At 39.1% G+C, this 22,917-nt stretch overlaps 1 protein-coding gene and 1 long non-coding RNA gene across 2 annotated transcripts; one reads left to right on the top strand and one right to left on the bottom strand.

Moving 5' to 3' along the window:
* The first annotated feature begins 83 nt into the window (after positions 1-83).
* Positions 84-22,764, top strand: LOC101744821 (probable chitinase 2). The gene is made up of 9 exons (XM_004933295.5): positions 84-300; positions 7,658-7,822; positions 8,777-8,972; positions 13,021-13,117; positions 13,686-13,901; positions 14,965-15,159; positions 16,575-16,708; positions 17,872-18,047; positions 19,177-22,764. The coding sequence occupies exons 1-9, from the start codon at positions 228-230 to the stop codon at positions 19,440-19,442; spliced, it is 1,518 nt and encodes a 505-aa protein (XP_004933352.3). The 5' UTR covers positions 84-227; the 3' UTR covers positions 19,443-22,764.
* LOC134200497 (uncharacterized) lies at positions 9,607-10,905 on the bottom strand. Its single transcript, XR_009975457.1, has 2 exons — positions 10,702-10,905; positions 9,607-10,503 (listed from the first exon to the last, which is right to left on the bottom strand). It is a non-coding gene; the product is annotated as an uncharacterized LOC134200497 (long non-coding RNA).
* Positions 22,765-22,917: the final 153 nt, after the last annotated feature.

The raw sequence follows: 22,917 nt of genomic DNA, 5'->3' as shown, positions 1-22,917 counted from the left end.
ATTCGTATTTCCAGATAGTTAGGGCTTAAATTCAACTGCGAATATAAACGGAGAAGTCTGCAACATAGCAAATGTCAAACGCGCTCAGTCAGTCAAGGAGAATGTCTCGCGGTCTGACGTAGATTTCATACAGTTTGGTCGCCGTGGCGCAACGGCGTGGTTCTAAATTCAAAATACATGTTCCTTCAACATTTTTAAGTTGATTTTCTAGTTTGTATTGAAACAAAATGGCGGTTGTGTTGTGTTTGTTGTTAATTTTTGCTTTAATGGCGCCGAGTTTGGACGGCCAGATATTGGGCGGTGAGTGTTTTTGTTTTTACTTTAAAGAGAAAGTTTTCTGTTAGCCTCTGAATCATAGACTTACGAGGTTTTGTCATATTTTTTAAGAAATTGTGTGACTTGGTAACTAAGACCTTTAAGTCATGTCTTATTTTAATTTATATTCTTATTTTGAAATGAAATGAAACGAGATGATATAGGATGAAATGTAGAATCTCAGTAAAATGGTGATCATTTACTGAGATTTTTTCAGTGGACTTTTTGGAGGATCCCAAGAAGTTACGTCCAGCGGCTTTGTTTCATTTTCCCACGTTTGAGCACTTTCACAGATATTAAACAATAAACCACCGTTATTACACATTTAAACCTGAAGAAACACTAAATAGACAAAATAAGACAAATCACACAATTTCACTCCTCGCGTTCCCGCCAAAAAGTCTGTTTTTGCTTTAGACTGTCAAAATGAAATATATATCAAGCTTTCTAACGATATTTAAATAGGGACTGGTCACTATCATAATTAGTCGGGTAATGGTAATGTCACTGTGCTTAGTTCGAGTTTTTTTAACTACTCGATCAATGTTATCTTTTTTTTATCCTTCCTAAGCTGATAGCCTTGAGAGGCTATATCAGCGTAACCTAACAACTAGGTGAGCTGAAGGGGCTCAAATCTAAAGACGTTGCTAACATTAACCCAAGCAAGAGCAGTTCTTCCCAGAATCTACCACCGGATCGGAAACGCGATCCACTGAGAAGATCCGGCCAGGAACTCAGTGGGCTGTGTCTGTGGGTTAATTTACTCGCCGAGCCCTTCGTCGCAAGCGACGAGTTCGACGAGAACGATGACCGGTGCTTGAGGTACCTAAAAGCACCGTTAGTGGATCGGGAAGATCCGAAATGACGCGTTTTAGGAGACGTCGACTGTTTACCTTTCGGTCCGCAGGATCGGGAATGTAGTTTCCGGCGGCCACGATGAGAGGGTTTTCGTGTCGTGCCGCTTTCTCAGAATGGTGCATAGATGCCGATTGTAGATACTTACTGATGGACTCTACATCCAAGTCGTCGTGGAGGTCCACGTTTCTCATGTACCACGGTGCTCTGACGGCTATCCTGCAAAAATTTTATGTTTTGAAGGGGTCTCAAGTTAGTGCGGGCCGCGTGAGCGAACACCACATTTGCATAGGTAATGACGGGGCGTATGCAAGTTTTGTAGAGTGTCACCTTATTTCTAAGGGACAATTTACTGCGCTTGCAAATCATCGGATAGAGGCGTTCTAGTTTTATATTTTTAATAATCTGTGGTTCTAGTATGTACGAAACACGGTCGCGTACCGATTTAATGTGGGGGCAGAATGTCAACCCTCTTTTGAGGGTGAGACCTAGGTATAAGAACTTCGAGGCCCACGGTATGGGTTGGTCGAATAAAGTGATGGAGCGAATGGCGGAGGTGTTGACGCGCCTAGTCGGGAGTGGGATGCTCGAAGTGGTGTTCGGAGGGCGACCCCTTTTGAACAGTACCGCTATGCTTTTCGTGGGATTGATGTCGATGCGCCACTTCCGGAACCACTGTCCCATGGTGGTAGCTGCGGTCTGGAGTCGCCGATGCGACAACTTCTTCCTACTCGATTAGTAGTTGTCATCGGCGAAGAGCGCTAGATGGGTCTCCGGAGACCGGGGTATATCGTTGATATACAAACTAAGCAGTAACGGGGAGAGCGCGGAGCCTTGCGGGACCCCGGCTGTTACGTGACGGAGGCGAGAGCGCGTTCCCTCAATTCGATATCGGAACGAACGGTTCGACAAATAGTCTAGTATGATGAGCACGAGTCTGTCCGGCACACCCATCTAATACAGTTTGTATATCAAACCGTTGTGCTAAGGCTCCGTGAATAACATATAAACAATTTCTTTTAACAAAAATAAAAAACTTGATGTAACAAACTTGACGAGTACGTCATCAATGTAATCGAAGACAATTAAATATGGACTGTTAAGGACAACTCAAATACTACTGGTCGAATCTTGATAAGGGTGAACGCCAGACGGGACACGAGAAGCATCAGCTGTAAATTTAATAAAATCTAAATAGATTCACCCACACAAAAGTTTTGAGCTAACTCTATATTAACGCATCAAAAAAAAATCAGTTGAATTAATCAATTCCTATTTGAAATCGGTACGGAAAACAAAAACCAGCCTAGCTTGACAATTGGAGACCTTGTCGTGTGAAGAAAATACCGACCTTCGGCATGACCGGTTATCGGTGGACGAACCTAAAGAAGATTTTTTTTTTATTGCTTAGATGGGTGGACGAGCTCACAGCCCACCTGGTGTTAAGTGTTTACTGGAGCCCATAGACATCCACAACGATAATGCGCCACCCACCTTGAGATATAAGTTCTAAGGTCTCAAGTATAATTACAACGGCTGCCCCACCCTTCAAACCGAAACGCATTACTGCTTCACGGCAGAAATAGGTAGGGTGGTGGTACCCAATGTTGAAGAAGCGAGATATGATCTAAATGCACCTGTCTGTATCCATATGACGCAGGTCATCCATTTAATGTGAGACTGTCATTGGATATTAGTGTTCTTTGTTATCAATAGATAGCGCTGTATGTATTTCTGAATCGCGCTATTGTTCTTTGCTATGATAAACTTAAAAATTTGTAATATCGTTTACTTTATTACCTGTTAATTGTCAGAGGGACTCTGATATATTTTTGCAAACTTCACGGTAACGTGAAGTCCGATAGTATTGCTTTTCTGCGAGCCTCTGAATCTTGCGAGATTTGGCAGTAGATTTGTTTTGTTTTAGTAATCTGAGTGCTGCGAGTTTTTTTTATTTATTTTTTTATTGCAGAGATGTGTGGACGAGCTCACAGCCCACCTGGTGTTAAGTGGTTACTGGAACCCATAGACATGCGTAAATGCGCCACACACCTTGAGATAGAAGTTCTAAAGTCTCAAGTATTAGTTACAACGGCTGTCCCACCCTTCAAACCGAAACGCATTACTGCTTCACGGCAGAAATAGGCGGGGTGGTGGTACCTACCCGTGCGGACTCACAAGAGGTCCTACCACCAGTAAAAGTTTTATAAAGGTTCCATAAAATGAATCGAATGACTTAACCACTGCGTAAATTGAGTGTAAGTTCTTCACTATGAGTGCGAGTGGACACTAGTTACTCGATTCGCAGGACGTTTATTCACCGTGAGCAGCGAAATTTTTTCTAGTATATTGGTAACATGTGGTGTTTTTCCTTTATACCGTCAAAATGAAATATATAAGTTTTCCAACGATATTTAAATAAGGACTGATTACTATCATAATTAGTCGGGTAATGGGTAATGTCGCTGTGCTGAGTTCGAGTTTTTTTAACTACTCGATCAATGTTATTTATTTTTTATCCTTCTTAAGCTGATAGCGTTAAGAGGCTATATCAGCGTAACCTAACAAGTAAGTGAGCTCACGGAGCCCAAATCTGATGACGTTGCTTACATTAACCCAAGCAAGAGCAGTTCTTCGCAGAATCTACCACCGGATCGGAAACGCGACCCACTGAGAAGATCCGGCGAGAAACTCAGTGGGCTGTCTGTCGGTTAATTTACTCGTCGAGCCCTTCGTCGCAAGTGACGGGTTCGACGAGGACGATAAAAAATGCTAAGCAGTAGCCTTACCGCGCCAGTCCCCGAGTGCCACACGTGTTTTTTTATAAATCCGACAACATTGGCAACATTATCGTCACAGGAACCAAATGTCACACTTAAAAAATAGAAGAAAAAGCACCCAGTTGAATTTTGTTGTTAGGTTTAATGATTCACGAAATGAGTCATTATAGAAATACTTTAATTAAATTTTAAAGGAATTGAACGGCATCCTTTTCCTTGTATTTATCTCCTCGTTTTATTCATTTTCGTAGTAAAGTTCGATTGTATTATGAACTAGCTGACCCGGCAGACTTGTTAGTGCCTCAATCGATAAATAAAAGACCTAAAGTTTTGTATAAAATAAACTTAAAACAAACAAAAGGAATCCGTCCGACGGGGGACACATCAAAGGAAAACAAAATTGTTATTTTTATTTAATTCCGAGCATTTTTATATTTATATCTACCTTTTAAATCTTCTCTGGACTTCCACGAATAATTCAAGACCAAAATTAGCCAAATCGGTCCAGCCGTTCTCGAGTTTTAGCGAGACTAACGAACAGCAATTCATTTTTATAACTAGTCAGGTCATAAGTATTGTCACACAGTAAAAACTTTTCTTTTAGAATGCTGGCCACAAAAAAGTTTATTGAATTCGAATTTCGAATTGTTCATGAAAATAAAAATGTATACTTTTAAAATTTTACTCATTTTTAAATATGGAGTGGACGCATAAAGAAGATCGTGTTGCAGTTATTGCGTTGCATCGTTGCGGTTACGCGCCAATTCAAATTTTTAACATACTGAAAAATTTGAATATAACCAAAAGATTCGTTTATCGCACCATCAAACGATACAATGAAGACTGTAGTGTAGACGACAGGTCAAGAAGTGGTCGCCCTCGGTCTATTAGGACTCCAGCAGTGATAAAAGCTGTGAAGGCGCGAATTCAAAGAAATCCCAAACGTAAGCAGAAACTGTTGGCCCTTCAGATGGGGTTAAGCAGAACCACGGTGAAAAGGGTGTTAAATGAAGACTTAGGGCTTCGGGCATATCGAAGAAAAACAGGACATCGTTTGAATGCTCGTCTAATGGACCTGAGACTGAAGAGATGCCGCGCTTTGTTGAAGCGGTACGCGGGAAAAAAATATCGGGAAATTCTTTTTTCGGATGAAAAAATGTTTACCTTATAAGAGAGCTACAACAAACAAAATGATAAGGTGTACGCACACAGTAGTGAAGAAGCGAGCAACCGTATTCCGCCTGTCCAACGAGGTCATTTTCCATCCTCGCTCATGATATGGTTGGGAGTTTCTTATTGGGGCTTAACAGAGGTACATTTTTGTGAGAAAGGTGTAAAAACGAATGCAGCTGTGTATCAAAATACAGTCCTGACGAACCTTGTGGAACCTGTTTCTCATATCATGTTCAATAACAGGCACTGGGTATTCCAAAAAGATTCGGCGCCAGCTCATAGAGCGAAGAGCACACAAGACTGGCTGGCGGCGCGTGAAATCGACTTCATCCGGCACGAAGACTTGCCCTCCTCCAGTCCAGATTTGAATCCGTTAGATTACAAGATATGGCAACACTTGGAGGAAAAGGCGTGCTCAAAGCCTCATCCCAATTTGGAGTCACTCAAGACATCCTTGATTAAGGCAGCCGCCGATATTGACATGGACCTCGTTCGTGCTGCGATAGACGACTGGCCGCGCAGATTGAAGGCCTGTATTCAAAATCACGGAGGTCATTTTGAATAAACTTTAGTGTCATAAGAATCTATGTTTTGTTAAGTTCATTTTGGTATATGAATGGTTACATAATGAATAAACTTGTTTCAATTATTTTACATTAAACATGTGACAGAATTTATGACCTGACTAGGTATATATATGTACTTAATAGATAGGAATGTTAATGACCTCTAACAGCCAAATTGCATTAATGCGATTGGAAAGAAAACAAATAAAATATGTTTATTGACTTAACTTGCGCATGACTGAAACTGTGTGCTTAGTGCGATTTTTTTAACGTTCTCGATAACGTAAAAGTTAACTCAAAGGACATGGGCCATTTTCGGCCCAGCTACTAGTGCTCTCAAGGACACGAATAAAATATCTATTAGAAAAAAAACATTTTATTTATTTATTTATTTATTTATGTACACACAGAAAACAAGACACAGTACAGAGTAATAGGAAAATTATGTACAAAGGCACTGCTTATTTCTTTGAGAAATCTCTTCCAGCAGACCTGCGAGAGGATAATGAGAATAATAATAAAAAGTGATAAGTGTGTGTAGAACAAATAACACATAACTAAAATAACAAATACAACATGAGAATTATAGCACATACACATAGCAAATATTATAAGTAACACAGTAACACTCGTTTAAGCGAAGAGTATAGAACCATGATCATTCGGTTGATGAGAGATAAAATTGTTTGACCTTGTATTTAAAAACAGAAACAGACTTGCAAACTCGGATGTCAGCCGGCAACGAATTCCACAGTCTGACCGCGTGCACAGTAAAGGAGTGAGAATAGAAATTGGTTTTGTGGGAAGGGAATAACAAAACAGAACGTTGGTTGGACCTACAGGGAGCATCAGGAGAACGAATGAAAGAGAATCGCTCACGTAAATATAAGGGAGAAGTGGGTTTATGTAGGATATTGAATAGGAGACATAATATTCGAGTATTCCTACGAAGGCGTATAGGGAGCCATTTAAGTTCTTTGCGAAAATGAGAAACATGATCGAATTTTCTGAGATTGTATATAAAACGGATACATAGATTTTGCATCCTCTCAAGCTTGTTTGAGAGCTCCTCAGTGGCATCCAAGTAGCAGGCATCGGCGTAATCAATTATGGGTAGAATGAGAGCTTGGACGAGAGATATTTTTGTATGCTGAGGTAAGAAGCCCTGCAGACATCTCAACGAGTGCAAGGCAAAGTGCACCTTCCTACTAATCTCAGCAACGTGAGAACTCCACGAAAGATGTCGATCTACAATAACACCCAGGTTTTTAACTGAATCGAAACATTTCATTTTTACGTAATTATTATAAAATTTAGGGGTATTTTAATGGTGGGATTATTAAAGTCATAAATAAAAAGAAATTAGCATGACTAAGCTACATTGATAATATTGAAGGAGTTGTCATAGGTAAAATATATTTATATTTCAAACAATCCACATTAAATCTTCTTAAAAAATACATTATATTGCAAAAAAAGTAGCAAAATACATTAATATATTTAATTAATGGATTTTAAAACTAATATAAAACATTATATCTCAACAAAAATCTATTTTTATACTTTTAAATCCGTAGAATAAATCATTACATTGATCAATAATTATTGATCATAAGCAAAAACAAAACTACGCTTGCTTAACGTATATTGACGTTTTACATTTGATCACGGATAGGTACCACCGCCCTGCCTATTTCTGCCGTGAAGCAGTAATGCGTTTAGGTTTGAAGGGTGAGGCAGCCGTTGTAACTATACTAAGACCTTAGAACTTATATCTCAAGGTGGGTGGCGCATTAACGTTGTAGATGTCCATGGGCTCCAGTAACCTCTTAACACCAGGTGGGCTGTGAGCTCGTCCACCCATCTAAGCAATAAAAAAGGGAACTCGAAAATCTTCGCGTTCCCTAGAATAATGACTCCTGTGGAATCAAGGCCTTGTCAATTTATTTAACCGTATCGTGATTTAAGGGCCGATGCATGGAAAAGCGGTGGTCTGCTACGTCGCGAGCTGGGCAGCCTACAGACCCAACGATGGGCAGTTCACCCTGGATAACCTGCAACCAGCGCTCTGCACCCATTTGGTGTACTCGTTCGCCGGACTCAACGAAACCACATTCACAATTAAAAGCTTGGGTAAGATATGCTTCTGTATGTAAAAACTGTTGCTCAAACCGATATATCAATAGATAGACTGAAAGACAGTGAGAATGAGAGTGAGAGAGTGAGTGAGTGAGAGAGAGAGAGGGAGAGAGAGAGCGAGAGAGCCTTTAGCTTCGCAATTGAAATAAGCATGATGGTGGAGGCAAATACTCAAATCAATAGACTCCAAAACTTAATTTGAATGTCCTGATTAGATACTGGTTCCAGGGCCTTAGACCTTAACATGTTTCATTGAAAACCAATCCGATAAAAATAAGAGCGAGGGGTAAGACCTTATACCTACCAATGGATGTTTTTGACCAATCTGGGTCAATTCTTCAAAATTCTGCGTAAAGCCCAGATACGTAAAGCCAAATGTCTTTAACAAAAACTATGCTCTTACATCCTACGATACTCTGAACTATGACCGATGGTGCAATTTAAGTTCTGGACGCGAATTGAACCATTGGAAGTCCATTACAACAAGTTTTCATATGCCATTAATAGAATAGCCATTGAAGCTCATCTATTTATGATCTTAGATTTCAGGATCTTACATTGTTATAGTTTGGTCGAAAACTGGCCCTATAACCTATGAGATCACTTCTTCTTCCTATATAAACTCTTACCCCTCTTCCATATTACCACCTGACTGAAGATTAATGTGACATTTCGATGCCCAAACCCTGGGATCACATACACTCAAAAAATCGAACAAGTTTTAAAAGTCTATCGGTTTGCGTATTTGCCACCATCATCATGCCTATTTCTGCGAAACTGAAGATAAAAAAAAGCTGATCAATAAGTTTAAATTGTAATTGGCATTTCGCGTGTCTCAATGTGAGTGGCCGAATTTACTTTGAGACGCCTATTGGCTTCGGTAAGCACGCATATCCAGTCGAGCGATGCGATTAAAAGTTTCAATTAGTTATTTTTTTATTTCTCCAGACCCATGGCAAGATTTAGAAAAGGATTACGGCAAGGCCGGCTACAAACGTATCGTGGCTTTGAAGGAGCGCTACCCTCATTTGAAGGTGACCATAGCTATAGGAGGCTGGAATGAGGGTTCGGAACGCTATTCCAAAATGGCATCCAGCCCAGAAACGAGAAAAGCTTTTATAAACAGCGTCATGATTTTTTTGAAGTGAGTTGTTTTTGAAGTGAATCTTCTTTATCGAAGTAGGGAGGGAAAAAACGTATCTAACGTTTTTCGGTTACGCGCCATCTTAATTTCTTCCGTTACGCGCCATGTTTATTTTATTTCTATTTAGTTTGTTATCAACAGATGTCGCTACACGTAAATTCAACAATTCCTGAATCGCGGTGACGAGATGTTACACAGTTGATAGATGTTCTCGTTTTATCTTGCTAAATCACCCCTCCGAGCATCACTTTGAACATCCCACTCCCGACTAGGCGCGTCATCACCTCCGCCTCCGCCTCCACCATTCGCCCAATCATCATGTACGACCAACCAATACCGTGGGCCCCGAAGGTCAAATACTTAGTAGACTTGCGCAAAACATCACTTGCCAATGTAATGTGATATGACATCACTTTTACAGACGGGTGATATTACTCGAAAACATTACACATCACTCTTAACATTACTCGGTGCGTTCAATAGATACTAGACTTGCGCAAAACATCACTTCCCAATGTAATGTGATATGACCTTCGATCAATAATAGTACTAGATTACGGATCAGGAACAAAAATAAGACGCTCCAGTGGCCACGTTTGCAGGCACGAAAACATCTTCATTTCTTAGAAAAAAGTTTAATAATGTTAACGACTTCAGTTTATTATAAACCTTAATACTTAAACATAAAGTTTAATTACCATTGCAAAATATATGTATTTAGGTCCTTTCGTCAGAAAAAGAATATTATGGAATAAATTTAAAATGTCACTTGAACATAAAAAATCATCAGTACAAAAATATTTATTCTAAAATGATACTTAAAGCCTAATTTATAAGGTTAAAAATATTTGTTTAAAATTTCGTGCTTATTATATTGTGAAACTAGATGTAGTTCTTGGTATTACATTTCAATGCTCAGAACACAGTAAGTATTGAAAGACATAGAGTTGCAGAATATACATATTTGTTTTAGGTTTGTTTTGTATGGTCGCAACTATTTTTGACCGATTCAAAAAAGTAGTAGATAATATTTTACATTGCCGCTATTACAACAAATAGGTGATAAAAAATAAAATTGAATAAAGTAAAAAAAATATGAAAGGAAACACGAAACATGTTTTCCACGTATTCTTTATACAGAAGTAATTAAAACAATAATGTAGGTTTAATTACCTTTAAACAGATTCAGTTTGTTATAAAGCTGTCTTTTAGAAGTCATTTTTATATGAGCGGTTTCTTTTTTACAAATATAATGTAATCTTATAATATATCAATGAATTTTTCTATAATCAGTTTAATTTAGGCTTATTTTATGGCTGTGTTCGTTTCCCCCAGAAAACAAATCCTTTTCAGCATATACGCTTAAAATATTTACACATACATATAAAGTTTTTTTAATACTTTTTTGCATTGATTTGCCACCACCATTGAACAATTCTAGAATTTTTATAAGAGTTCTATATTTCTTCTCCTCTTTCTTTCGCAACAATATATATCCATTGTGCACAGCGACAAGGGGCTACTAGGAAATCTACAAACAAAAATAACATTATAAAATAACAAAACTACTCTATGCATTCCCTGTCCAAGAATAGGTGATGTTTGTTACAATAGTTGGTGCCTTGTTGCAAACATTGGCCAAACAATTACAATATTCGTAAATTGTGTTTTATTTACAATATAATTGTGTTTATTATTTTATGAAAAACACTTAATAATATAAATTTACCAAAAAAAGATATTCCTTCCAAAACCTTGGTGTTACGGTGGTTTTTTACTCAGTTTTTGAACGCGCATTGCAGCGTTTTGACGTCTTAGTGTTGGCTATGATTGGACCATACTAATTTGAAATAAGACCACAAATTTATTTGTGGTCTTATTTTTCGGGCCGCTTTTGAAGCGCTAATCGCGAATCTAGTAGTATTATTGATCGAAGGATATGACATCACTTTTACAGATAGGTGATATTACTCGAAAACATTACACATCACTCTTAACATTACTCGGTGCGTTCAATAGATACTGTGACGACGAATACATTGTATCTATACACCCGAATCATTACCTAAGTGATGTGTTGATACACATCACTTAGGTAATGATTCGGGTGTGTCATTACAGTAGTGTATTACAATACAAAGTACGAGCTTTGTATTGTAATACACTGTTATATTACTTGACAGAGATTGACTTACTTAATAATATAATAATTTTATTTTTTACTTAATATAATTTATTGTGGGATGAACGGATTTCATATGGCGACTTAGACTGCAAATTGAGCTCGACAATAATGTTAATATACGAGAGCAGTAGATGCATTGTTTCGGCGCGATATCCTCAAAGTGCATCCAAGGAGGACTGTACTTTCATTTAGACGCCGTTATTTTTTTCACTTATTAAACACGCATTAAAACAAATAATAAAACTATCTTCAAACAAGTGCTTAAGTAATTCAAATCAAACAAAAAATTAATATGAAATATTACTAAACAATTACGAGCGACTAGCGATTTTACAAAAGTTGCGAATAAAAAATTAAGTAACTACTTGCGGGAAACTACTGGCTGGCCGCATGAAAAATATAAACACAAATACCTATATTAAAATTCAGACGTACCATAGGTATAAAAATGTACCTAGCGGCCAAGTAATACGGTTCAAAATCACTAGGAATAATTCCGTGTCGCTTGCTCATTTATTTTGGTCGATCGGTCTATCTCGCTCGCTCGGTTCCGTTCGTGTATTAAGCAACATTACACGACAAAGAAAGAAACATGTTGGGTGATAGTGTGATGTTTGTTTCCTTCGCGTAATGTGTGATGTTGCATTACATCGTAGAGTAATATTACCGGAGTAATATCACTCGCATTACTTACACATGTCTAATACTTAGGCGTCACCCTCGACAGAGGGATGACATTCCGCCCCCACATAAAAACGGTACGCGACCGTGCCGCCTTCATACTAGGACGTCTCTACCCGATCATATGCAGGCGAAGTATATTGTCCCTTACAAATAAGGTGACACTCTACAAGACTTGCATACGCCCCGTCATGACCTATGCAAGTGTAGTGTTCGCTCACGCCCGCACTCACTTAAAATCATTCCAAGTTATTCAATCTCGTTTTTGTAGGATAGCCGTCGGAGCTCCGTGGTTCGTCAGAAACGTCGACGTCAGAAACCTGGACTTAGAGTCCATCAATAAGTATCTTCAGTCGGCGTCGATGCGCCACTTCAATAAAGCGGCACGACACGAGAACCCTCTTATCGTGGCCGCCGGTAACTACATTCCCGATCCTGCGGACAGAATGGAAAGCAGTCGACGTCGCCCCAAAACCATCACGTCATTTCGGATCCTCCCGATCCACTAACGGTGCTTTTAGGTACCTCAAGCATCGGTCATCGTTCTCGGGCTCGACGAGTAAATTACCCCTCAGACACAGCCCACTGAGTTTCGCGCCGGATCTTCTCAGTGGGTTGCGTTACCGATCCGGTGGTAGATTCTGCGAAGCGCGGCTCTTGCCAGGGTTCCTGTTAGGAACGTCATCAGACTTGAGCCCCGTGAGCTCACCTACTAGTTAAGGCGACGCTGATATAGCCTCTCAAGGCTATCAGCTTAGGTACGAAAAAAATATCTAAATCATACTTAGCTGGCGTAGGGATACCGTGATCATGCAGGCGGTTCCCCCGAGGTGCGGCTGCTCCATTGCACTGCAGAGTGGTTGACCCTTGCGATTATTTTTATATTTTATAAGTTTCACTTCTACCGTGTGTGACTTGCACACACACACTTTTTTTTTTAATTTCTCATTGCTGGCTAATGGCTGATTATCTTGGTTTTATCGTACCAGTAGTAAATTTTGCGAAGCACTGCCTTTGCTGCCCTCTATTGTTAGCAAATTCTTTCTGAGCCCGTGAGCGCACCTACCCGTCGGAGCGAGATTGGAATTTCTAAGTCTACCGGGGAATAGATAGGCCAATATTATATGTGAGCTGATTATTATGATGCATCTTCTTTGCATAATTGGAGCGTTCTTTTTTCAGTCAGTACAAGTTCGACGGCTTGGACCTTGATTGGGAGTATCCGAGCAAGAGGGGCGGAAAGCCAGACGATAAGGCGAACTATGTATCCCTTGTTAAGGTAAGACATCTTCCACCAAACCATTCGCTTATCCGAACCTATCGAAAGGGTTTTACGTTTGAATTCCGTTTGTTTGTTTATGTCTGCGTTATCGCGTCGAAACAAGAAGCAAAGAATTAAAATGGTTGTTTTAAAGTGACCGCATTAAGCCAGGAGAGTGACGCAGGCTGTCTTTTGTTCCGCAAAAATATCTCTTTCCAACGGGAAACTACACTCTGACAATTTTCCCTGACCAATCAGGCGAAATCGCGGTTAACTGCTAGTAGATGATAAATCATCATCATCATTATCATCATCATCAGCCTGCGGAAGTCCACTGCTGCACATAGGCTTCCCCCAAAGCTCGCCACTGAACCCGATCTTCGGTTCTACGCATCCAGTCACTGTCAGCTGCCTTGCGCAGGTCGTCGCTCCATCTAGCAGGAAGGCGTCCTACACTACGTTTACGGCATAACCCCCCCTTATGATGATAAATAAATAATTCAAAATGTTATACCCTTTTATTCGTTTAGATTGGTTTCGTGATCATATGGCCATTCATTTCATATGAGGAGGTAAACCATTTCAGGAACTCAAAGAAGCTTTCGAGCCCAAAAGCTTGATACTAACAGCAGCCCTTGGAGCTGGCAAGGAGACGATGGAGTCAGCTTATGACCTGAGCAAACTGAGTCGCTATTTAGATTTGATTCATATGATGTGCTACGATTACCACGGAACCTGGGACGGAGTGGTCGGTCCGAACGCTCCATTGAGGGGACTGGATAATGAAGACGTTCTAAGCGTGGTGAGTGAGGGTAGTTACTTCTTTTTTTCTAGCAAGGGTTCGAACCTCCTATGTGGTTCTTTAGGGAGGGGAGGGGGGTATATTACTGAAACGTATGCTCTCGGCTGTTATCAGCTGCTCCATAAATTAAGAGTGAAGTGACATGTATTTTGGTTATAAGAAAAAATTTAAAATAATAATAAGAATTAAAGCCATATACCTATATGGCCGAGCACAGGACGATAGGCCGACCAGCACAAAGGTGAAAAACCATCTCAAAACTTCTAGGACACTATGAGGAACGCCATGGACCGGAATTGATGACTAGAAACTGTCCGTGCTGGAATAATGACCAACCTCACCTGACTAGCTCACATCCCACCTGGTGTTAAGTGGTTACTGGAGTCCATAGACATCTACGACGTAAATGCGCCACCCACCTAGAGATATAAGTTCTAAAGTCTCAAATATAGTTACAACGGCTGCCCCACCCTTCAAACCGAAACGCATTACTGCTTCACGGCTGAAATAGGCGGGGTGGTGGTACCTACCCGCGCGGACTCACAAGAGGTCCTACCACCAGTAAACAATAACAGAACTTCTTCTTTTGTGATGAACAGACGTTAATATATGAAATAGTCTCAACAGTGACCACCACAAAATGAACCATTTTGTTATTGCGTTAGAGACAGGTTAGCAACGTCAAGGCTATAGCGACATGGGTCCCATACGGACATTCACTTCGGTACCTTTGTTATAACTATTCCATGTACTGCTTCTGCATACTCAACTACCTTTTCCATCAGCCTTTTCAACCTTTTCAGCCATTCCCCTCAACTCCCAGTCCTGACGGTTGTATTAGTCACATTTTTTTTTTAATTTTTTTTAATTTAACTTTCACTTCACTGTATTTAATTTCTTTTTTAACTTAACGACCTTGACTTTGCTAACAGTACGCTATTGGCTCGCTGCCCACATGGAGGCGTGAGGCCAAAATCACATCCTTGGAACGCGCATGACTGCACGTGTATATCGGGTGTCTACCCCATTAGGGCTGCGCTTCATAATGCTCTTATTGTTACAGGAGTATACAGTCAAATACATGATCTCTCAAGGCGTGTCACCCTACAAGTTGGTCCTTGGACTCCCAATGTACGGGCGCACGTTCGTGCTCAATGACGCTTCAACGAAACGTCTTCAGTTCGGCGTCACTCCCGTGGAGAGTGCAGGATTCAAAGGACCTTATACAAGAGAAGCTGGTTTCATGGGATACAATGAGGTAAGTCGATCAATGGCACGGCTGTCTTTTTAGACCTTTTAGAGCTTTTGGTAAGAAGATGGACAGGACCAGGACAGGACCAGGACAGGACCAGGACAGGACCAGGACAGGACCAGGACAGGACCAGGACAGGACCAGGACAGGACCAGGACAGGACCAGGACAGGACCAGGACAGGACCAGGACAGGACCAGGACAGGACCAGGACAGGACCAGGACAGGACCAGGACAGGACCAGGACAGGACCAGGACAGGACCAGGACAGGACCAGGACAGGACCAGGACAGGACCAGGACAGGACCAGGACAGGACCAGGACAGGACCAGGACCAGGACAGGACCAGGACAGGACCAGGACAGGACCAGGACCAGGACAGGACCAGGACAGGACCAGGACAGGACCAGGACAGGACAGGACAGGACCAGGACAGGACCAGGACAGGACCAGGACAGGACCAGGACAGTACCAGGACCGGACCAGGACAGGACAGGACAGGACCAGGACAGGACAGGACCAGGACAGGACATGACAGGACAGGACAGGACCAGGACAGGACCAGGACAGGACAGGACCAGGACAGGACAGGACAGGACCAGGACCAGGACAGGACCGGACCAGGACAGGACAGGACCAGGACAGGACCAGGACAGGACAGGACAGGTAACAATCGGTGGGTATCAAATCGAAACGGAAATAGCTAAATTATTGGTAGGTACCAATTTCGATTTGAGGGGCGCGAAAATTAATCAGTGATTACCCTATACGATGTCATTATTTCTTCACAGTCAACAATTTATTTATTCCTTTATGGAAGGAGTATTTCGCCCATCTTGTGATAAATGGACTGACCAAAATGTTAATTTTTTTTAAGGGTTTGTATGACCTGGTAACTAAGGTCATGTCTTATTTTAATTTACATTCTTATTTTTATGAAAAATGATAATATGGAGTGAAATGAAGATGATTGATTTGAGACATTAATCAACTGGGATGAAATGAAATGAAATGAGATGAGATGATATGGGATGAAATATAATCTCAGTAAAATGGTGGTCATTTACTGAGATTTTTTCAGTGGACTTTTTGGAGGATCCCGAGAAGTTACGTCAAGCGGCTTTATTTCATTTTCCCACATTTGTGCACTTTCACATAATAATATGTGAAATATTTGTGTGATATTTAGTATATACTAAACAGTTAATAAACCACCGTTATTACACATTTAAACCTGAAGAAACACTAAATAGACAAAATAAAACAAATCACACAACTTCACTCCTCGCGTTCCCGCCAAAAAGTCCCTCTAATGTTAATCTGTGGTCGTAGCACAGATCATACCACTCGGGCTATGCAAGGGCCTGTGATAAGAACAGCCTCGTATGACAAATTAATCTGAGAAGTTTTTCTCTTTTCCAGATCTGCGCAGAGGTTTCGAATAAATCATCGCCGTGGGAGTACCACTGGCACGAGGGGAGCGCCACAGCATACCTACGTGATGGAGCCAGAGTCATCTCCTACGATGATCCCAGAGCTATAGCAGCTAAAGTGAAGTCAGTACTGTTTTCATCTAGTTCTTTGTTAGCTGATTAACCAGATGACGCAGCAGTTAGTGGCCTAGACTGTCGAAGATCATGCCTTCTATTCCCACATCGGATAATAACTTTTTTCGCTCTCTCTCTGGACGCTATTAATTCAAACATATATCGTCCTCTCGCATTAAAACTGTATAATCTCAAAACTTACAAATTTTACAGGAGAGTGTTTTAAAGGTTTAACATGTGATATTTTCAATATTAATCATCTTTGCAACATTTTTTTTTTTAAGTTACATTATCTATCTTTAAAGGAGGATAAAATTATGTATTGATTTTGTTAATAGAAGTCAAAACAGGTAAACTAAAAAAAAAAAAAAGAAAAACTAAACTACCCTCTTTTGACAGTATTTATGAGAAAAATACTGGTGATACCAAATGATTCCGCATATTAACTCAATTTCGAATATTTTTGGAAATTGTACACTTTAAATGCGAAAAGACGATATAAGTTCATACATATATGTGGTTAAACTAGTTATTTATATGAACATAGTTCCTGTCTAGTGGAAATGTTTAATACGGTCTGTTTTTCTCTTTATATCTAATAAGAAAAAATAAAAAAATAAAACCATTAACACAATGCCTGATTGTGCTTACATCTGACACGCTTTTCATGTCTATTTAATTTCTTACTTCAAGAACAGACCATAGTATTATCCATCTGTGACTTCCAAAAGCATTTTTAGGTTGCTGCTGTCCAAGGGCTCTGGTAAACGCTTAACACCGGGCGGTCTGTGAGCTCGTACATCCGGTTAAACAGTAAAAACTAGAGATGAAACGTATAGTAGTTTAGCCGGATACCGGATACCGAATATTCAGGCTCTTTCGGAGATATTCGTGCGCGTTCGGATGTTGTCCCACGTAGCGGAGATCGCGACGACGATTTGGTATTCATTCACCACAATTTGTCACTTGTTAATTTTGAGTATTATACAAACTAATTAATAAAACAATCACTTTTGACGTGCGATTATAAAAATAAAAGTTATGGTATTATTTGCCTTTCGTATAACCATGGGATTTCCATAAATTTTACTATCCGAAATCCGGCCGGATACTGATACACTATCCGGTACCGGATATCCGTTTCATCTCTACTAAAAACCGTTATTCATCAGGTTCGCCGTAGACAATAACTTAGGCGGTCTCATGGTCTGGAGTATAGACACGGACGACTTCAGAGGTCACTGCGGAATCGACGACAGGACCTTCAAGGACTTCACAGACCGCTACAACAGGATGGTCAACGATCCCTTACTTAAGGAGGCTTTGAAAACCTTGAAACTGGGCGACGGTGAGTATCATCCAAACCCCTTGAAAAGTGTTTTTTTTTTAATTGCTTAGATGGGTGGACGAACTCACAGCCCACTCACACCTCTTTTGAGTCCGCGCGGGAAGGTACCACCGCGCTGCCTATTTCTGCCGTGAAGCAGTAATGCGTTTCGGTTTGAAGGGCGGGGCAGCCGTTGTAACTATACTGAGACATTAGAACTTATATCTCAAGGTGGATGGCGCATTTACATTGTAGATGTCTATGGGCTCCAGTAACCACTTAACACCAGGTGGGCTGTGAGCTCGTCCACATATCTAGGCAATAAAAAATTAAATTAAAAATTATATGTGCATGGGCATACGTGGTAACAGTCCGAGAACAATACCTACGTACGTCAATCTGCAAAAAGCTCGCAGTTTTCCCCAAAAGATAAGATCAAAGGATTTTATTTATTTATTTATAACTTTATACATGTACTAGACAGTATAAAGGCGGACTTAATGCCATAGGCATTCTCTGACAGTCTACCTTAGGGGAGTGCAGAGATGAACCTTGGTAGGTGTAGTGTGAAGGTGATATTACTGAAACATATGTGTATATATAACATACATTATGTGTATATATAATTACATATTTATAGATACAAATACTCGTCCTTAAATATATACATATCGACGCTTGAAAGGCAAACGTGACTAAGCGACAATGCGTGAACTTTACAGTAGACTAATTTAAAGTTGAAATACCTGAAAACAAAATTTATTTTAACGAATCTAGCTGTAGTAGAATCTAGCTAGTAGCTGTAGGATTGAAATGATTTTAATACACTTAGAAATATATTTTATTTGCGCATCGAATATGGTTATTGCCTATCATTTATGTACAAAGCAGTTATTGTCGCTTAGTCACGTTTGCCTTTCAAGTGTCGATATACATATGCATATAGTAAAAAGCGGTTATTTCAATATTACAAACAGACACTCCAGATTTATTTATATGTATAGATATCGTACGGTACATATCTTATATGTGCACGGGCGTACCTGGTAAAGAGTCCGAGAACAGTACCTACGTATGTCAATCTGCAAAAAGCCCTCAGTTTTCCCCTAAAAGATAAGATCGAAGGATTATAGCGGCCCGTGGTCCACAGAGGCCCGGAACCTCCACCGCGGCACGGCCTACTCCCTGACCGACGGCAGGCTGGAGCTCCGCCTGCCCCAGCCCCAGCTCAGCAACTACCAGCTGATGCAGACAGTCAACGCCGCGACCACCCTCGCCCTCGAGGAGAAGAGGATCCTCGACGAAATGTCACGCGTCAACAGAGACAACGAGATAGTTCAAACTCTGAGCGGATGCTCCCGACCGGAGCGGAGTCTGGCCTTGGTTAGCTTACTAATATATAAGTTGTTCTTTTGAACTAGAGAAAGAGAGAGAGGGAGAACGGAGAGATAGAAAGAAGGAAAACTTAGGCACGAATAATTGTAAATACAGACATGTTCTGACAAAAACCGACTTAGAAAAAAAAATACTCCAAAACAAATTAATATACACCAAAAACAATAATCATCGAAATCGGTTGGCGTGATATTGAGTTATTCATCTATTTGTCGCGCACGTAATTAATGCAAATTTCAGACTTATATAGTTTTCTCATGGATACCATTATCAGAACTGGACTAAATTGAAATGGGCCGACAATGGGGAAGCGTCAGCTTTCTAATAAAAATAGAATCATCAAAATCGATTCACCCAGTCAAAAGGTATGAGGTAACAAACATAAAAAAAAAAACAATCGAATCAGTCGAATTGAGAACCTGCTGTTTTTTTGAAGTCGGTTAAAAGGTAACATTAGCATTGTACAATAGGAGGTATTGTCGCTAGAAGCGATCGTTTTCATTCAGAGGAATTCTGAAGAAGCAGTCAGAAGTAACAGATTGTATGGTATGGTATTAATTAGTCGTTGTAGCATCTATGTTGGATTAACAGAGCGGACACAGAGCCCGGTGAATACAGTAAGGAACCAATTTAGTTTTTATTCGTCAAGAATGACACAAAAACTGACACATGATATCAGTCAGCTTTTTTAAGCGTTTTTGTGTGTTATAACTGCTATAAGGCAAATAAATAGACAAACTATATCTTTATTATAGATACCTACATTAATCCTTGATTAAAAAATTTTTTTTTATGGATACATTAATCCTTCATTAAAGTTTTTTCGCTTTCAACCGACCAAACATTCGTGTTAACACCGAAGTCATTTTAAATACCAATAAATTACCAAGCGACAATTCATATAAATCACTTAATTCAGTAAGAGATCAGCGTAACAATATTGACTCGTGAGAGGATGCGCTCGCATTGTCACATTTGAACATACTTGATTAATTTTAAAATATGTAGGTAGAAATAATATTTAACTGCATTTACCTGGTTCCTTTTTGTTTAAACATATCGACGCTACAAATTCACTGCCTATTATTTTATAACTAGAGGTCCCGCAGTAGTCGAAATTCGACTATAATTAATTGGAATTGTAAGTTTTTTACACTATTATGATTGTATTTTATACTTCTATAATCACAAACTTCGGGCTACATTATAGAAAAATATTAATAAAGACAAACAATATTTAGTCTATTCTCAATTTGACCACAGACGTCAAGAACAAAAGTTTGACAATAAATAGTATGCATGCGTGTGTGCGTCAAATACATGGTATGTAGTTATGTAGTACTATGTAGTGTGTGTAATGTTTTCTTTATTGATTTAATGTATCTTTTATGCATTATTTTTAAAAAATATTAGCATTGTGCACTTCTTCTCTATATTCTCTATAAGTGTGGAAAATTTCATACTCGTCCGTCCGCGCAATTTTCGTAAAAAGAGATACAAAGTTTTTGCTTCACGTATTAATATATAGATACTCAAATGAATTCAAACATATTATTGTTGAAATTCAAGATATTTAAACCTGGAATCATAAAGAAGAAAAAAAATTATATAATATAGTATTTACCTATGAAGTAGCCGTTTTACAATACAGGTCATTTGTAACTTAACCCTTTGAATGCGAACCGTCGATAGATCGACTCTCTATTAATGAGTACAAAGTGTGGAGCGTCGGAATACCGACTATTTGCGCATTTTGATTATGGGTACCGACGTCTAGGGACGTGAACTTTAAAACAAAATTACTTTCTGTTTATTATACGGAGATTTCATAGATAAATATTTTCTTAAATGGATATAGGTTATCTAGGTTTAGACATTATTTTTTACTTTTACTATCGTTACGAGAACTGTTCTCGAAAAACTTCAAAATTAAATACTACAATGACGTACACAGCAAACAAATATATTCGCTAAGATTAGAATTAAACAAAATCAACAATTGCCACTGTTTATTTTACTTTCACTCTGAAAACAAATATATTTGCAACCAGTAACTAGCGCAACTAAAGGAAATCAACAATTCTCACTGTTTATTTTATGTCCACTTTCAAATTATTGATATAAAAATGGCCAACATTAATAGTGACTAAATAACATATAAATATGTAACCGTTTTCTAAGAATAAAGCAAAGATGGCTGCGTAACACGGTACTGTGGGGCGTTGACCCCGCACGCTGCCTGAGGACTTTTTGGCGGGAACGCGAGGAGTGAAGTTGTGTGATTTGTTTTATTTTGTCTATTTAGTGTTTCTTCGGGTTTAAATGTGTAATAATGGTGTTTTATTAACTGTTTAATATCTGTGAAAGTGCACAAATGTGGGAAAATGAAACAAAGCCGCTGGACGTAACTTCTCGGGATCCTCCAAAAAGTCCACTGAAAAATCTTAGTAAATGACCACCATTTTACTGAGATTATATTTCATCCCATATCATATCATTTCATTTAATTTCATCCCAGTTGATTAATGTCTCAAATTGATCATCTTCATTTCATTTCACTCCATAATATCATTTATCATAAAAATATGAATAGAAATTAAAATAAGACATGACTTAAAGGTCTCAGGTACCAGGTCATAAAATCCCTTAAATAATAGCACGCTGCCTGATTTACACAAAAATCAATTCCACATTTAAAAAAATATAGTATAGTAACTAAATATAGGATGATACGTGTGACAGTTGTCAAATTAAGATTTCTAGGGTTAAGTTCTGTTCGAAAAATCGAATATCTAATGATTCGAAAGAAAAAAAGGAAGGCTTTCCAACCTTCGTGCATGATACCTCATTTATTATAGCAAACTATGAATGACATATATAACTGAAGAATTCTACCACACGATGCTGATTGATTTCAAACTATCTTTCTGATAAAGACTACAATTAACATATAATTCAGAAATATGATGACATCCCAATTAAATGCGGACAAAGATTGATATAATTTTTAGTTCGTTTTCAAACTTTCATAGATATTATTTTCCTAAACTTTATACATTAGGCGGACAGCGGACAACGCCTTTGCTTTCGATTAGGGCTGTGACCCGTCAACTTAGTAATGCCAAACTATTGAATAGTAGCTTGTCAACTAAACATTGTTTTCCGATTATATTATTAAAAAAATACAATAAAATACTCAATTATACATCTCTATTACGTTTAAGACGTGTTTTTTTTTTTGTAAATGAACCTAAAAATACTGAAAATATAAATACTCATTTTTTTTTGTTTGTATCACCTTATATTTTATGTACTTTAGCGAATAAACAAAAGCATTGTATTAGAAGTGTTTGTTTTATTTAATAGCCGATTTTTTGTTTTTATTTTCTTGGAACATCACAATGGCCATCACAATTGGGTTAGGTCAATTTGAATATATCCTGAAAATTTCAACGGAATCTGTCCAGCCGTTCTGAGTCTATATGAAAAATATACA

Source organism: Bombyx mori, chromosome 2 (genome assembly GCF_030269925.1).
Source record: "Bombyx mori chromosome 2, ASM3026992v2".
NCBI classification, from domain to species: Eukaryota; Metazoa; Arthropoda; class Insecta; order Lepidoptera; family Bombycidae; genus Bombyx; species Bombyx mori.
This window is presented reverse-complemented; position numbering and strand designations above follow the sequence as displayed.

Coding starts and splice junctions, on each gene's coding strand:
- LOC101744821 (XM_004933295.5), top strand. CDS start 228: ATGGCGGTTGTGTTGTGTTTGTTGTTAATTTTTGCTTTAATGGCGCCG. Junction 7,823..8,776: donor ATTCACAATTAAAAGCTTGG/GTAAGATATGCT, acceptor TTATTTCTCCAG/ACCCATGGCAAGATTTAGAA. Junction 18,048..19,176: donor AACCTTGAAACTGGGCGACG/GTGAGTATCATC, acceptor CGTGGTCCACAG/AGGCCCGGAACCTCCACCGC.